Raw genomic sequence first — 19016 nt, forward strand, 5'->3', positions numbered from 1 at the left:
GTACAATAAAGTGAATGCAAAGCCCTACTTTTAACCAACTCACGCAGAAATCTGCATACACACACACACACACACACTCCCCTCCTCACCTCCTTATATTGCATCCCCTCCACACACCTTTCACACTCAGCACACAAACACCAAGTCATAAATTGCAGCATTAACTCAAATAATGATTGCACGGCATGAAAATTCAATGGATGGGGCTTAATGCCCTGGAATTGCCTGGTAGATTAAGATCTGGGTGTGCGTTTGTGTGTGCTTGGGGAGTCTATAAGGGGGGGTGTTTGATGGATCAATAGGAGTTCTATGTTCAGCACCTATCAGCCAGGAACCTTAGACAGTCCACTTGCACAACTCATTTTGCATTTTGGATGGCATGCATTTTCTCAGTCTGCAAAGAGGAGAGTGGTGTGACGGGAAGGGAGCAGGAGGCTGCACATGTAAGTGTGTGTATGCAGGTATAGAAATGACTGTGTGTCTCTGTGTAAGTATCCAGGTCTTGACATGATTGCGTTTGTTTGTGCATGTGTGTGTGTGTCTTGTGTTGGAGTGGAGGAGGAGGAAGGGTTACTTTTGGGAGATGCCATTCCCTGGGCTGCATGTGTATTAGCGGTCTAATGTTCATGTGAATAATTGATTAGGGCCTCTCTGTGTTTTTGATAATTAGATGATAGCTTCTTCGCTCTAAGCCCTGAGATTTCAAGTGTGTGAGTGAGTATGAGAGTGTGTGTGGGGGGGGGGTATCTTTAAAACAATAGCTCTCAAAATGAAAAGAAAAAAACTCCTTTCCTCTAAGCCACGCACTCATGGATTAACTTTCTTCATAAATGAGGCAACTGTACATACATTTAGTTCTCATAGCCTATCTGGAGATCTCTTTCATGTGTTGCCTCACCAATGAGTTGGGCTCACTTTTCTTTAGACATTGTACCACCTGGATTGATTATGTCATACAGGATCATAATAAAACTTTACCTGGAAAGTTCTGATTTTGTACATATCTATTAAACAGACCAGGTGCAGACCGGACAATAAACATTGCATGCATGAAAAGATATCAATTGAAATTCATGACTGGCCCCTCAGTGGGCCGTTCTCTTGCCTTATTGATTTGTCTATCTTTCATATGCTTATCCATCAAGTAAAAACAGAATAGGAAAGTTTGGCCGTGCTTGGTTCATCCTCGGATCCCTGCGCTAATATCAGACAGACGAGAGGGTTTGTTGCCATCGTCAGCGACCTTGAGAAAACAAGATGTTCTTCCCACTGCAACACACACACACACACACACACACACACACACACACACACACACACACACACACACACACACACACACACACACACACACACACACACACACACACACACACACACACACACACACACTTTGCTTTTCCGCATGAATGTTGTGCCGCTTCTTGTGGATTCTCACAGATGTGTGTTTGCATTTGTGTATGCGTGCTTAGCTGGCTTCAGCTAACAACGTTACCTTACGTGCCGTGATCTATTATGTGTACCCGTCACAGCTGTTGTATCTTCTGCGTCATCGTTATTTATTCATTATCTATTTACGTATTTGTTAAGCGCTCACAATACTACACTGGTTTGCCACCGTAGACAGATACATTTCCTGTATCTGTAGTGGTCTCATATTACTGAGGCCCAGGCAGAGTAGACCTTGTTGGGCCCACGTCTTTTTTCCTCTCGTCTCGACAAGGCTTGGGACAAAAGGATGCTGTATCCTTTGGGCGACGAGGAGAGGAAGAGGGCATGTAAAATGATTAGCTGGGTTTTTATGTTTTCCCTTTCTACCACGACCCTGGGACAAGAATTAGAATTTCAGGATGTGGAGACGGTAAAAAACAAGATGTGAAGATGGGGGGAGAGGGAGAGAGAGCATGGTCAATCGAAAGCAGAGTGTTCCCAGGGTCAGAGGTCAGCCTCCAGAGTCTGTTAATGCCGTCACCGTGGGAACCGATCAATCTCAGTGCCGCAGCAATATCGATCAGACGAGGACACACGCACAGCATTCTTTCTGACACACACAATACAGCATTCATTCATTCTTACAAAGCGGTTTCTGCTCTCAGGCCAGCACAGTGAGTTCATATGCATCGACACACACACACACTCACTCTGAACAATGTGCCCAATACTTTTCAGAACAGAAAAAGTTCACTTGAACAAAAAGTAGCAAAAAAGTACTTTCTTTGACTACATTTTTCGGATTACATTCTTGTCAGTAACAAAAGCGCTACACATCGCCAGCAACTGCACACTGATATTCTTTCGTAGAAAGAGGGATTGTATTCTTCATATTGCCTGGTATTTCTCTTTGACGCCTAAGAAAATCCACATTATAAATGACATTCAACATGCTCCGCGGTAACCTGAGTAGATGTAGAGTAGGTGCTACTAAAGTGAGATTTAGAAACAGAAAAATACACAAAATTGCAAACAGCAAAAAAAAAAAAGGTTTGTGGATACAAGACCTTCTTGTGACAATGGTTATATTTTATGTGCTCACAGATGGCCGGAGGCATCTCTATGGCTGTTTAGGGACATAATAGCAGTCTAGAGTTTCTGTCGGACATAAACCCACAGGCATCTGCACTACCTGATATGTCGGATTAGATATACATGCAACCAACAAACAGGTGCCAGTGACACGAGGTGTTGATGAGCATGCACGCAATGATATACATATAATGTCACATACATTCATAGTACAGACCACTTTGACTATCAAGCTGATGTTAAGTCTGCCAGCTGTTGGTCTTTTAGAGAGATATGCATTAATGCGTCTCTGAATGCCAGATGTTTTGTTTCTGATTTTTGCTTTGGGTCCATATTGGCTTATGATCAAACTGGATCGTAATACATTCAGGAGACTAGAGTGACCACTCAGACTGCAGACAAACTGAATAAATGACATAGTTTCCTTCCCAACGTCAGTCTTATCTTATGAGAATGTTTGTAATACTAATAATAATAATAATATTTGTATATTTATTCACATTTATAGAAAATTAAGAAAGTTCAGCTTTTGGCCATTTTACTGTGGATGTATTGAGTTTCCCTGGCGGCTCAGCTCTAAAGGAAATGGATGGATTTCAAATACTTTGCTAATCATGTTGATTCACAGAACATCAGCAGAGCTGAACCCTAAAAGTCAGGGAAAATGGCAGGTAACCAGCAGGTGTACAACTAGCAAAAAACAGCTTCAATCTTCAACCTTGTCTGCTGGCTGACAGTCAGTTTGACTGAAGCTATAGTCGCTCACTATATTATCTCTATTATTATCATTCCTCTCCTCAGACCCCCTCCCCCTAGACTAGCAGTGCCACCTGCCACCTGCTCATTTTCCCAGCATTCTTATCACCCCGCCAGCCGTAGGATCGAGGCCCACACAAACTGTATGCCATGACAAACAAGAGTTGGTTTGGAGAAGTGAGGGGGAGGGATAATGATTTTATTTTCATCCGCTTCTGCAGCGCATAGAGAAAAGCCAGACATAGTTCGGAACATGGACACCCAAAGCTCACCTCTCCCTACCAGCAGGTCACATAGCTGGAACACCCTGGGGATTGTGTCACTCACTCTGTTGTTGTTTTTCCCCAATGGATGCAACTCTATTTGTGGCTTTAAAAAATGTTATGCCTGCCAAAAATGATTTGAGGTAGGATTCAAGAGGCATTTGTTGTGTCATGAGTCAATAGAGACCTTCCATGTAATTTGGTCTTTAAGACAATAGGAAGGGTAATCCAGAAATAAACAGACACATGGTAAAATTGGTCAGCAGGGTAGCATGTGCTAGGAAAAAAGTACCAACCACTCCATGATTTGTGATACATTGATGACCAATTAGTTGAAGAAAATCCTATTGTTGGCAATGAAACCACACACTGAGACTCTTTTCAATTAAATTACCAAACTATGAACAAAAAATGAGCTACAGTACATTCAAGTTCAGCATAATTAAGTGTTCGAAACGCTCTGAGAACAACAGCCGCTGTTCTAGGTGAATTAATGCCTGTTCCCAGGTGAATACAGGACCTGTTTGGCTCAAGGCGAACAGATGCCAAGACAGGACTGCACCAAAGGGCGGCTGCAAGAGATGCACCAGCATTGATGTCAGCTTCAAACCTCACCTGTAGTATTTCGAGACAGCATTGATTCTTGTCCAGCAGAGAGAGACGGGAAGAGAGAAGCACAGCTATTGTTTATGTACAAGACGTTTGAGGCAGATAAACTCATGGTTTCTGTGTGTGTGTGTGGGTGTGTGTGTGTGGGTGTTCTCCCCCCTGTCTTAAAAAAATAGCATGATTCTCTCCATTCATTAAGGCTCCACAGAAGGAGATTCCATTAATCTGTTCATTAGGCCACATCAAAAATGGAACTACTTATTAAAACCAGATCCAGCTGTGTACTCTCGTTAAAGCGTGCCGTACGAAGCTCAACAATGCTCGTGGCACTAGACCAAAACCCGGCCACAAGAAAGGGGGGAAAAGATTCTACTACATTGGCCTGCTTTGACTCAACACACCATGATAATTGCTCTACTCTTAGCAGGGGGCTATGAATAAACATTACTTTAGTCAGCGAGCATCTGAATGCTCCATTTCCAATTAATTTACATTTACCCAGAAATGGAGGGAATATCTGCTCTTAATCACTATGTTTTATTTTCTCAATTTCCCCCAAGTCTTTTCTCATTCTCTCATTCCCTGTCTGGCACTTTCATTCCCCCTCTCACCCACGCTCTCTTTCTTTTTCTACCTCTCTCTCTGGAAAATCCCATTAATCTCAGCCAGTGGTTTTGAACAAAAGCTATGGGCTAAGCGATTGATCCTGGCATTGATCCCATTCGCCTGAACGATCATAAAGGTGTTAAATTGGTTTCTTGGAGGATATGTATTTTTCATTGCTGGCTGCTGCAAGTAGAAGTTCCTGCTTGGAATTTCTCGCAATTCTTTAACCAAACACTGGTGATGATATTAAAATATTAAATAGATCACACCTTGAAACGCCTTAAATGTGGATTTTGAAGCCAGTTTTCTGGGGAGCGTGTTTTCTGCATCAGCGTGAACCTTAGAAGCTAAATCCTTATAATGAGTTGTGCTCCATCCAAGGACTGGTAGAGACTTGGGATTGTCCAAATGTGTTAAGTGGAAGCAAAAGTAAAGAAACTCCTTCACCTATGTTGCTACACTGTGTAACTCAAATGGTACATTTGACACCAAATGCAAAATGATGGTTTTTAACCACAAAATGATAATGTGTCATGGCCAGCTAACATGTATAGACTATTTCAGAGTAAAGGTTCGTCATCATAGGACAAGACTAAAAGCCTCTAGTTGCTGCTCATTTAACAAATTTAATTTCTTTGAACAAAACTAATGAGAACCGCAGAAAGGAGAAGTTGACACTTTCAGCTTTTGGGTAATTTGGTTGATCCATCTAGTGACATGTAGAAGTGTATATAGATATAGAAACCAAATAAATAGGATGCATTTGAGGAATAAAGGCAATGCTGGTTTAGTTTGTGTGTAGAGGCAACCGTTGTGCTGGGGGAAAATAATGTTACTAACTAGTGTAGTTAAGTGTAGAAAAATAACAATCAGGACCATGTGTAACATCTCTGTCCTATGGCGAGTAGCAGATATAGTTCGACGTATGTTGAATTATATGATCAAATAAAATATGTGGTTTCATATTTTTTAAATAATCCAAAAGTGACGTTCCCAAGATACTTCAGCTAAAATAAAAAAGAAATATCTTCCTAGATGTAGAACTGAAATAAGCTTATCCACCAAACGTACCTCCTCATCCTGACTTTCCATTTTGCTATTTTGATGTCCAGAGAGACATTTTCAAAAACACTGACTCAAAACATTTAGCATTGAATTATCTTATTTCAGAATTCATTGTTAGCAGCCAGTGATAGCAGTGTTAACAAGCACAATGTGTATCACTTGGGGAAGTGAGAAACCCTCAGGGAACAGCAACACAACAAGTTTGTTTCCTACTCAGTCGACATTACTGGAAACAGTAAATTAGCAGTTATCTAAACTTTCCATGACGACACCGTGAGATAAGAATGAACTGACTAAACAAATCAGCTGTTTTATTGCTCCTGGTGAGCTCAACAAACCGCTCATTTGAACTTTGTTGTGACATATTGTGAACACATCAAAATTCGGGAATGCAATCAGCCAGTGTTGGACTGTATCGAGAGCCTTGAAATAGTACTCAGGACTTGCTTGCATAAAAAAAACACAATACGAAGCACTTGTCAGCTCCATGTCAGAAAGTTCATATTATCTGAGAGAGCAGGCAGCACATCTTGTAAGATCAGGCGCCATGAACGTTGCTCATTTGACAGAGCAAAGGAAGAGCTTGTCAGGGAAACAGCTCGTGTCGCTGGCACTTAAAAAGGTCAGCGAACTGAACCCCAACCCCTGGTCCACCCTCACGCCTGTCGGTCTGTCACCAGTTCACCATTTCCAGGCGGGTGTCCCCAGCCCTCGTCTAGGCTGCCATCACCCGCCGTCATCCCCTCTGAGCTGGCCCCCTTTGATGACCCGGGCCTCTTGTCAGAGAAGAGCTTCCAGGCAGGCAGAGTGAGGACAGCCCTTTGATGAGGACCCCGACACTTGCCAGCACTGCTGACATGCAGGGGGGGTCCTTTGAAGAGCCTGGGCCTTACATGTACCCATCCGTCCACACACACACACTGTTACAGGGTATATGGAGACACGAAGAAGAAAAAAATGACTGTATTTCTTGCTCTCTGATGGTTTTAATGAAGGCATTTGAATTTGTTCATCCTGTGCTTGAGACGCCTTCAGTGTGTGACTACAAAAAAAATAGGAGTGAGACCTTGATGTCCACATTTTTTTGAAAAGGTCACAGAAGCGTTGTTGCATTTTGTCACTTCACTTTCACTGACAAAAAAGAAATGGCATTCAAAGATTGGGTACTTTTGGGGTTTATTCTTTGCTGCAATTTGCTTTTTATTCATTACATATTGTAAACGGTTTATTTAAGTGTAGAAAGCATGATAACGGCATGATGGAACTTTGGTACTGCTCCAGATGAACCCTGATGATCTGAAGGGTTACCTACGTACATCGGAGCCAGTACAGCAACTAAATGGCAGCTGTTAAGACAATAGTCTGGCAGCTCTGCCCTCCAACAGTGTGTGCCAGGTCAATGTTAATGCACAGCTATTGTTTTGTCTGCCTGAGAATTAAAAGACACACTGTTTGACACCAGCCCCAATCACCAGTCATAACAATCCTAATCAACAAGCAATAGACTTCAGACACAGACACCATCATACATGGTAATAAAGTTGTTTTTCTTATAAGGTCATTGTAGATTTCAACAAACGGACCCCTGTTCAATTTCCAGACAGCACAAAAAGAGATTCCTTTCAGCAGTGTTCATGCCGCACCTGCCTGTGTCGCAAAGTTCTAACATCGATCCACATTCTTCACCCGACGAGTTGTGGTTGACATTGGTGATGAACGTCACGGACTGTTCTCACAGACTCAAAGCAACAAAGTAATTCACATCACCACGAAACCGCGGTGTGCCCAGAAAGACACATTATTCCCAATGATACCACACAGAGGACAATGTTTGTTGACAGAAAGAAAAGGGGGGTCTGGAGTGAGGAGAAAGAAAGAGCCTCTCATACGTTTTCCTCATTCCTTCCTTCTCAATGTGGCCTTTTTTTGTCTGCGTCTGGCTACGCAGAGTAATGATTAACTGTGCCGGGCATGGGAAGAGGCTAACGGTTACAATGGAAGGGGTTGTTTTGGTGTAGAGAACCACCGATTGACCTGCCTCAGCTTCCCAAGCTCACCTGGCAGGTCCCTGGGAGCCAGCGGCTGGCATTCAGGAGGAGAAAAAAAAAAAAAAAAAAAAAAGCTACTTAATCATTATCATCTGTGGAATCACTCAGAAACTGCTGGCAATGGGCAAACAGATAAACCTGGCAAAATTGTGAAATCAGGCACGGAGCAAAGTGCTTAAATGAGTGATGAGAACGCTTTAGAGTGTGTACAGCGGACTTTTGAGCTGTGTGCAAGGTTCTTACCTTGCACACAGCTGCCTGTGATATTTACAAGTCGCTGAGGCTGACACAGGGCTTTGACCTTTTGTTTTGAGGGTGGGATACTTGATTTTTCCTGTGAGAGCGAAATACAATCGATCAGAGATGGTAGATGATGCCACAATGCCCGGACAGCTTTTTAGGGACCGTTTTAGTTCACTTTTGTAAAGTTGAATGCGCAGTAGCTCCTCATGTTGATCTCCTCTGGTTTGTTTGCTCAAGTAGTTAACCTGATGGGTTTTTTTGTTTTTTTAACCAGGTGGACGACCAGATGAAGCTGCTGCAGAACTGCTGGAGCGAACTACTCATCCTCGACCACGTCTTCCGGCAGGTGATGCATGCCAAGGAGGGCTCCATCCTATTGGTCACTGGCCAGCAGGTGAGTTGGTTTAAACCCACCCTGGAAACGTCCAGCTACCTCCACCCTTTCCCCTTCCTTTCAAAGCCCTGCCAACCATGCTTCCCTTTGCTCCTCAGGGGAACCTGCAACACCTCAACATTTCCCTTAAAGCCTTATCGATCACTCAGGCGCACAGGAGTCCCCGCTTCATTAAAAATAGATAATGCTTTATAGATATATACTAATGTCACTAGAATAATCAATTTAGCATTTTTTTTCTAAGTGCATAAAGACTCTGCCAGTGCATAAATAAAGCACTCGGTTACGCATGGTGCAGCATAGTGAGTGGGCGGACAGATAAAGAATGTGGCTAAGTATGTTATTTTGTTTTACTGGGGCCCTTAAGGAACTTGGTGGGAGCTGATGCCTGAGGCCCAAATCGAGGTCCTCAAAGCCTCAGGATACTGCGATTCTGTTTCGCTTCACACACACGCACACACACACACACACACACACACACACACTGTCAAACAGTAAACACACAAACCCTGAGCAGGCAGGGAAGACTCCTTCAGCATTCAGTGATTTTCATAATCTCATGCACACACAAAGACATAAGACCGCTCATCATGAATATGCCTCTGACCAGTGGCATGGCTGTCAGTGAGAGGAGAAGTCATACATTATAGATTGGCTGGCTCTTCAAAACATTGCTCTTCAACAAAATGTTTTACCACAACAGATGCTGGTATAAATATTGAAGCAAGGCAAGTGCACTGTATACAGGGAAGTCCTGCTTTAGTTCCATGATTCTGAATGAAGACAGGGTAGGGGGGGGTAGATTTTCAGAGCAGCTGAAGAAGAACTGGCTGTGGTAAATAAGCATTTAGTACTTTTTAGTGTTGAGTAGTACAAACCATGGTTAACGGTAGTAGAAGTGTGTACTTGGCATGTACATCGGGCCAATATGCACAGAAATAGGTGAAGAGAAAACACAAAGAAAAGGAAGAAGGAAAAGCCAAAGAGAAGGAGAAGTATCGATGGAACAGAAAAGATGGGGAGCGAAGAGGAGAAAATGAGCAGAGAGATGGAGGAATGTCAATGAAAGAACACGGCAGAGAGGAAAGTGCTAAAGAGGTCTGTTGAGAAAAGCAAAGGAAGAAGGGAGGAATAGGCAAAGGAAGAAAAGATGTGCGGAATGAGAAGGAAAGAAAAAGACAATGGTACTAAGGAAGAAGTGAAGGAGATAAGGAGGTGCTGGCATGAAGAAAGGAGACGGGAGAGGCAGGACATAAGGAAGGGCAGACTAGGGAGGACAGGAGGAGAAGTGAAAGGTGGTAGGGGACAAGAAAGGAGAAAAAGGGAGATGATGAGAGCAGTTTGTAGAGACCAGAGCAGTAAGGAGGAGGAGGAGGAGGAGGGCCTGATAATCAGGGGAGGCACAGGACTGCAGTTTCGTTTGCATACTGTGGTTAATGAACAGCTGGTGTTGGGGTGTGTGTGTGTGTGTGTGTGTGTGTGTGTGTGTGTGTGTGTGTGTGTGTGTGTGTGTGTGTGTGTGTGTGTGTGTGTGTGTGTGTGGCTCTGAAACAGTTCATTATTTCCTATTATTCTCTGCCTGGCCAGGGGTGACAGCGCAGCGATAACACCAGGGATATTTAGAACACAGTAGCAGCATTACCCAAAGCAAATGCTACACACGCATAACAGATCACATAATGACGTTCATTGGCCACACTGGTCTGTAATGTGCTAACTCAATTGCTACAATATGCTTATGATATTAGCCAATGGGATATTCCAAAAAACAAAACACCATGTTCAGTGAGTTATTTGTGATGAAATGGACGTTTTTGTTGAACATAGCTAAGTTAATGATTTTGGTCGGATCCATATGTCAGGCCCAGTGACAAAAGACATGACTCAGTGTGTTGTCATTTTCTATTAATTTTCTTCATATATTCCAATAAGGCAGATCAGGCTACTTATATCGTTAAAGTTGAAGTTGATAAAGTTTGTGTTGGGAACAACTTAAATGTCCTCCTTGGATTTGGATCAGGAAATCTGGACAGATTTTTCTCCCCTTTTGCTTTGAATCAAGCCTCTTCTTTGCTCTCGTCAGTCAAACGCTACTTGAAAGGAAATCCCTGGTGCCTGCAAATTTACTGTTGTAGCCTGTCACAGTCTCTGTCCTCTGTCTCTTTTGTCTTCAAGCTCTTCACTTGCTAATTTCTGTCTTCTTTCTTATTTTCTGTCTTTCTCTGAACTGCTTCATGCGGTCATGTCACCAACAGCAGTGAGAGCAATGGCCATGAGTGGGTTTTCTGGGGGGGGGGGGGGTTGTGGGTGGAAGAAAAGAGGCTTGTTCTTTATCCTGTCACAGCATCAAACGTACAAATGTGTGCAAACATGAAGTGACAAAGATTGGACTGAACTGTTGAATGATTAAGCAAGGCCTCACAGCTTGGCAGCCAGTTTTCGGAATGTGAAAATCCTGATATTTTGATAGCACTACGCTCCTGGTGTAGATGAAATTCAAATGAAGAAAAGAAAAGAAATGCAAAAACAGAAGTTTCTTGGCCAATACTAGATTTCGGTGCTTTCAAACAAGGTACATTTTCCATCCCTGTCTTCCACACACATCAAAGCCCTCTACCCATCAAACCGAGCTCACCTTCCATATTCCGCTTTAATGTTCTGCTCAGGCTGTTTATCGTATTCATGATGGGTTAAGATTTGAAGGTTTATTCATATATTTACTCTCTATGTCTCTCCAGGAGGGATAATAAAGTAGTATTGATTGATTGACTGATGCGCAGGTCACCAGGGTTAGTCTGCTATAGTGACATTATAGCATTTTTTTTCCTTCTCTCGTTTTACTTGAGGCTAGAAGGCAATAACCCAAGGCATCACCATCAACAGTCCAATCCTTCAATGAAGTTATTTCATGCACAGTTGATTTTATGTAAATTGATTGACATCTTGGAAGGGGGGCAGTGTCTGCTTTTCACCGAGTCATAACTCTTAACCGTCTCGAAGGAGGGAAGGAGGAAAGAGAGAGAGAGACAAAGGAGTTAAGGATAAATCGGGAGAGGAGGTACAGTAGTGTAGTAAAAGAGAAAGATAAGAAAAGCAGGATAGGAGAAGAGAGTAAAACATGATGTATTGTAAACATTTACTTTCCTTTGACCCTTTACCGGCTTCACAGATGAGAAACATGCTCCAATCATTCTCTTTACACAATAAATTAATTCCAAATCCGAGGGTGTTTTTAATTGCAAATGGAGGCTCACGGGGACCCTCTTCCTCCCTGAGCTTTAGGAACTGCACACGCCAACATCTACCTTCCCCAGGAAACCCTAGCACAGTCAATTATGGTAATGAATTGTCAATAAATATAAAAATTTAATATGGTCTTGCTTACTTTGAGTGGCAGCTAAGGACTTGCCTCCCAGACAAATGTGCTGCGGCTGCAGAAAGGACTGTGTGTGTGTGTGTGTGTGTTTGTGTTTGTGAGTGTGTGTGCGTGTGTTTGGACAGATGGGTTGGACCCAAGAAAAATGGGTTTATGGGTAATCTATCTATCTATCTAGTTTTGTCGTTTCTCAGCATGCACGTTTTTTTATTTTGCTGTGTAACAGAGAACAGAGAGATAAGTCAAGTCTGGCAGGTCTAGTCAGATGGAGGTGAACTCCCATGCTCTCTGCCTACAGCATGTTGTCATAAAAAACAATTAAACTGAAAAAAAAACCACTGCCTGCAGCTGCCTTTTTGACACATCTCTGACAGACAGACCAAAGCTTCTGACTTTGTGTTGAGAGTGCAGGAGAGCAGGTACAGGGATGAAAAAATCATTACATTATGTTCATGGTGCTGATGTGTTCAGGGTACAGTTGCATAGTTATCAATCATGTTTGCGTATTGGGATTTTAGATATACTTTCATTGATTGAAATAACCCTCGAATGGGCATAAGAATCCCAAAGAAATATCCACAGTTAGACATACTGAAACCAAGTGAATAGACAACAAGTAAGAGAGGGGAAGCTCATATCTATTAAGTCTGCTGTATCTAAACCAGAGGAGGTTGCTCATCCTCTTCATTTTTAAAGAGTAATTGGTTGAAATAAACCATTACTAAGTGTCAGTATGATAAATAATTTAATGATATGTAAAAGTGATGCTCCATGTCCTCCCTAACAAATCAACAACCAGAATACAATATTGACATGATTGGTCCAATGATGATTTCCAAATTTCATCAATTCTCTACCAATGTATTGAATGTGAGAGTGACAAACTGGCAGTAAAGCAGTAGATAGATTCATACAGTAGCATATTAAGAAGATACATTTTAAAGTAAATATTGCTAACTACTTTTAAAAACATCACAAAAAAAATTACAATTTATTTAGGCTTTTTCAACAGTCCAAATTTCCTATTTTCAAATGCAAATGGAGCTGCCTCAGGTGTCCGGGCTGCAGCGGGACTACGGAGGCGTACGGCGGCCGGACGTGCTGCTGCTCACCCCTCATTGAAATGAGGCAACATTACACACAAACGACACAATATTCCTTCCCATCCAGAGCCTGCACCGATTGTTTTTAAGATTTATTGTAAGCTATTGTTTTACTGCTTAATCTTAATTTGTCATTGAACAAAAGAAAGTAGAGCTAAGTAGCCAATAATGTAAATTAACATGACGCCATGGGTGGGTTTTCCTCCTGTTCTCCCAATCTTTGAGTCACCAGCCTCCACTGATCCAAACATACTGATTTATATGTAGCTGGCTATCCTTTCTACACTACAAGTTGCTGACAAGCTATAGCTAGCTAGACATTCAATTTAATCAATTCATCAAGAAAGACTCCACAGAGTACCTTCAATCCATAATTTTCTGCCTTCAGAGCATCTCTTCACATCCCTCTCTCCCTGCTTATTCCAGGTGGACTATGCAGTGATTGCTTCACAGGCGGGAGCCACCCTCAACAACCTGTTGAGCCACGCCCAGGAGCTGGTGGCCAAGCTACGCTCCCTGCAGATGGACCAACGGGAGTTCGTCTGCCTCAAGTTCCTGGTCCTATTCAGCCTGGGTGAGTCTATGAAATCCCTGAAGCGGAAAGATTTGAGGGGGAGATACGGTAAAAGGGTCCTGGGTAATTGTTCTTGCCCCCTTTCAAGTTGCTACTCCTGAGGTATGAGTGGTGGAGGATGATCACAGTGATGCAGGTGAGAGAGAGAGAGAGAGGCAGGAAGGATGAGAGAGAAAGGAAACGGAAGTAAGAAAGTGGAAAGAGGGAGGGTGTGGAAAGGAAGGAAGGAGGAAAGGAGGTGGGGCAGGAAGGGACCAGTGGTCTGGAAGGGACAAAGGAGAAAGTGAGGAAGGAAGGAAATCGGGGAAGTATGTTGCTCTTCCAACACAGAAAGGGAGAAGGCAAGCTTTTATACACAACTATGCAATTAAAGTTCCCCTTTATGCAAAGCAACTGCAAATACGTGAAATTAATGTCGAGAGTTTACATTTTTGTAATTCAGCTGTCGCTCTCTAGTGTTGAACAATGGGTGCAGAAGTTGTAGAGTAAGCATGAATTCTAATATTAGAAGCAATAAATGATAAACTATGCATAATTAAAAGGGTTATTTTGGGTGTTTTGAACTGAAGTTCAGTGTTTAACCTAATGTAGATGGCGGTCAGGAGTACTGGCACAGGAGCTGTTGTGGACAGTGGCAGCAGCAAGATGTATTTTAACCACATAAAGGCCTAAAGGCCAACCTACAAAAATGTAAATCGATATCCTTTTAATTGAACGCTATATTTTGATATATATTTTTATATCTTACCATCAGACAGCCGTTTCTGACAGGGAACTGCACTAAAAGTGAAACTTATCAATGCTATCTTCAAAGCCACCGGCAAAAACAGTATAGATAAGTTTCACTTTTTGTTCAGGTCCATGTTGGAAAATATTCTAGATATAGTGTTCACTTAAACTTTCAGGTGGGTCTTTCTTTTAGAAGACTAAATTACGTTTGGCTGCTGCCCCCGTCCACAGCAATACATTACTCACATAACCCCACTTTAAAAACACCCAAACTATCCCTTTCAGGTATGCAACATTTTAAGAAAACGAATAAAGCCATTTTATTTAGCTTAAGTATGTAGGAACCAGCAAGGATGTGAGATCTTTGGGGAAATGGGATTTTTTTTTTTCTCCCAGATTGAGCTTTGGTGGGTGAGAATGGAAATAAGGGAGTTGGGGGTCAAGTGAAGAAGGGAGAAAGGCTGAAGAAGGAGACAGGAGGATGATGAAGTGGAAGAGAGTAGAAATTGGTGGAAGGCAGGTACCATGAAGCATTTGGGATGGACAGGTGGGAGGGAGCCGAGGCAGGGAAGAGAGAGGGATCAGGGGATTTGGGAGTGGAGGGAAGTGGAGGGATATGTAGCCAAATAAGTTAAGGGACGAAGAGAAGGGGTACATTGATGTGTGTGTGTGTGTGTGTGTGTGTGTGTGTTCAGCTCCCAAAGCTGCTCTCCACTCTCTAAGCCGAGGTCAGACATTGCCAGGAGACTGTCATCTCTGTCTCTTACCTAACAAGTCTGCAGCAAATGGCCTCTGAGGAATACACACACACACACACACACACACACTTGACCAAACCTATTTTAACATCCTACATTACTGAGGCCAATGATGTCAAGGTAGCTTCGCTCAACCTGGCCCCTCTATGGCACTGAGAGCAGCACCAGTGGCATACATATGATGAATATTTTCCTCATCCTTAGCTACCCCTCCCTCCATCCAACTGTAATCCACAGGGGTCATACTTTCACTTCTTTACCTTCTCTAAACAAAGAAAGAGGGACTAATGAACTGCAAAAGCGCACACAGTACACACACACAAACACACACACTGAGGTGATCAGGCAGGATTAACGTTTGTGTTAGTGGTGTTTGTGGTACAGCGAGGAAAGAGGGAGGGATGGGGGGGGACTGCAGTGGGGCTTTGGAGTCTGTATGTGTGCGTTTTGTTTGTGTGGGGGGTTTTTATGGGGCAGGGGTGTTGCTGGGGCTCAGGGTCTAAATAATTTGGCAGAAACATCATCCATAATGAAAGGCTCACCTGAGGGATGTGTATCGCCCCCGGCAGTGCCTGTTCAGGCCTCCTGTGAAAGAAGCCCGACACAGACGGCGTAGCGCCGGCTGAGGGGATCAGTGTTGGTGGAGGCGCTGGGGTTGGGGGAGGGGGAGGGGCTAGAGTAATGTAAAGCCAGGAGATTTAGAATTGATCTGATGAGTATCTCACACAGCTGAATAGAGATGTGAGGTTGAGATACATACATTTACCTGAAGGAAAGGGCATCACGTGTGTGGCAACGAGAGAGCGGGAGTGCATTCACGCATCTGTGTGTATGTCCACACATCTGCTTTTGAACTACAAGCAGACACAACGAGGGGACCACACCAGCTTGAACGCCAATTGAGACTTTGGCCCCCTCCTCTTGCACCGACCACACCCGTCTTAGAACTTCGCCTTCATTTTGATCTCAACTACACACCTGTAAAGTTTCGTGACTGCAACTTACACGGTTGCGTACCACAGACAGGAATCAACTCACACATGCACACTCACAATAGCAGCGTTGCTGTTGCTACTGGAAATTAATATGGATTGCGGTGAAATAAGGCATGAAAGTAGCTCTGCTCTGACTGCCGAACTAAAACATTAGACCCTTTTTATTAGCTTCATTCAATCAACACTGGTCGCTGTATTCTCAGCTGGGGCTAATGGGGTATGTTCATCATGACCCTGGTTTAATACGGGGAAGTTACTGTTTGTTCTAAGTTAATGTATACTGTTTGAATATGTCCAAAAAAAATAGAAATACTTTTATTGGGCATAGCAGACCCATGTCTGCACAATAGTTTGTAGAACGCAAGCATTTGGACGTAAAGATTTGTAGTTGTTGAACATACATAAACTACTGCTGTCCTATGTGAGCCATGGAGGTAGTGGTTTTACTCCCTCCATTTCCCTGCCTCTTTTATATTTCCCTATCTTTTTTGTGTCTTGGTATTTCTCCCCCTATCTCGATCGTCATCCCTCTCTCTTTCTGTGGATGGAGCGGTCACCTCCTCCCTGCCAGAAGAGCTCTTAGTGAGGCCAGGTGTCGATACAGACAGAGATATAGATGTCACTCCAGCTGAGAGGAGACACTTGTCCTGATCTGTGTGTGTGTGTGTGTGTGTGTGTGTGTGTGTTTGTCTTTATCAATAGCTCTGCTCTCTTTCTCTCTCTGTCCCCAGTCACTCTTTGCTCGTCTTAGGTGAGGGCTTTCACCCTCTATCAGGGAGGAGATTATCACTCTCAGAGCATTGATCTCGTAAGTGTTTGTAGGACCGTGAGCAATGATTGTGTGAGGTGGGTGTTGAGCAACACAGAATGGCAGAGATAGAGAGAGTGAGTGCTGTGTGGGTCAGAGTTCAGTAAAGGATCACTAGTAGTTGTATGGTGTCACAACACTGTTAATGGGACTTTGATTTCCTTTAAAAGGCTTACAGGCCTAATAGAAAGACTGCGGTCATGAAAGCCCAGAGGTGAGAAACGGGTCAAAAGGAGGAAGGTGAAAAAAAAAAAAGACTCTCCTTCCACTTTGGGGGAGTTTACTCAAAACTGCACTCTACAGTATGCTCAGTAAAAATCTGAGTTTGTACTAGGCATCTTCCAGGTAGTATGAGAAAAGCAATGACGAGCTTTACTGATCAACTTTCCCCAAAACTCACACAGATGTGTGCTGATGCACGAACACAGACAGTTGCCATACTGGCAAAGCAGATGCAGTGACAGAGGTCAGAGAGTGTTCAGCCAGCAACCAGTTAACCCAGCTCTACAGGTCAGACCCCATCAGGTGTAATTGGGTGAGACAGGCGCTGCCAGTCCTTGTCAGCCGAGAGGAGAACCAGAGTAGCTGCCAGAGCAGCGCGGGGTGGTAAATGCTCCCAGCGGAGAGAGCAGATTTGTGGACATAGCCCTAAATAATGCTCCCATATTGAAGCCTTTAGAAGGAACAAAGTAAGTGGAAAATCTGCTAGAAATGTAGAGGATTTAGGCTTGTGTTTGATTCCTCTGAAGCAAAGGTTTATTTCACAAAGTCACATTGGTCCTTCTCTTGAATGTGTAAATGTAATTTCTACGTGTTGGCCGTTATGTTGCTTTAAATGAAGGCATGGGTCAAAAACTACATTATACATTCGTTTTAAGGATCACAGTACTGAAAGTGATGTTATCTTTAGTCTAGAACCCCAAACACTGGGAATGCACTAATCCATGATGTCATGCATGTTTATTTATTCTGCACATTCCAGCCGTTTATTTGAACTATATCATTTTAGTATCAATTAAGGCGGCGACGGATATTTTCTTCTTCTATTATTGATTAAATTAGTGATTATTTACCTCAAATAATTGATGAATCATTCCGTCCAAAACATGTCAGAAAGAAATAGTAAATAATGGCCTCCAGAACAAAATAGCCGCAGCTCCAGTATCAGGTTCTTGCTTGCCTTCAAACACTAGGATAGAAAATGATTTACATTGCCTGTAGGACACAACAAGATTGTTGGTTTCGTAATATGCTGTTTAAAAGTCAAACCAATAAGTTTATCTCTAAATAACAGAATAGAACACAAAACTACTATTGATTTTCACAATATAAACCCTATTAATTCAATGAAAGAAATATTAAAAACATGATGAAATGATGTGGTCAGTAATGTGGCTGTTCTTTATTCAAGGTCGGTGATCAAAAATCTGTTCTTTTGTCCATTCTTAAGAAACCAAGACAGCCAGTGATTCAAGAGCTGCCTCAGCACCACATTAACTGTCTGTCAAGTGATTAGTCAGGCTCTGAGGTTGGAGCTTAGAGACACCCACCTATCCATCCCTCCTGCCTTCCATCCCTCACCATCATCAGCCCCTCTGCATTGTCTCTCCTCTCATTGCTCTGCCCTTTCTCTCTCTCCTTTTTTCACATCCATCTTTGTATGCCTCGATCTATCACAACTCCATCCTCCCATCCACCTCCTTTGCTCCTCGTTTATCTTCACCCACATCTGAACCGCCATTTATCTCTTTTCCTCCCTTCCTCAGCTTTTCCTCCACCCCTTTCCTTCTTTTAAATGTCTTAACTACAATCATTTAAACTTGTGTTGAGTGTCTGTCTGTAATTTCCTCTTAAAACCTTTGACATCAAGTATAATACAGGCCTGAGATGATTTCACTATGATATCTCTAAATACTGTAAATGACAAGTAACATGACTTTGGAATAAGTTATATTGAAGTATATTTAAAAAAAAAGAAATAAGGATCTTATTGAAAACAAGTGAAATTGTGTCACAAAAACATTTCATAAGTGACTCAATATTGATTTTTTTTTCCCGCTCTTGCTTTAACTCACCTTTCTGTTTACCTTTCCATTCCTACACTACCAACCACCTTCACCACCTGTACTCCTATGCTGGGATCTCTCATTAGCATGTTTAGTGCGC

General features: G+C 42.7%; 1 protein-coding gene across 1 annotated transcript in view; it reads left to right on the forward strand.

The window, feature by feature from the left end:
* Positions 1 to 19016, forward strand: part of nr5a2 (nuclear receptor subfamily 5, group A, member 2) — a 65562-nt gene that overhangs the window by 28056 nt on the left and 18490 nt on the right. The window contains exons 5-6 of the mRNA XM_079157525.1: positions 8388 to 8507; positions 13413 to 13560. Coding sequence (XP_079013651.1) covers positions 8388 to 8507; positions 13413 to 13560 — 268 coding nt within the window. The remainder of the gene's footprint in view (positions 1 to 8387; positions 8508 to 13412; positions 13561 to 19016) is intronic.

The sequence above is a fragment of the Pholis gunnellus genome (assembly GCF_910591455.1).
Source record: "Pholis gunnellus genome assembly, chromosome: 4".
Classification (NCBI taxonomy): domain Eukaryota; kingdom Metazoa; phylum Chordata; class Actinopteri; order Perciformes; family Pholidae; genus Pholis; species Pholis gunnellus.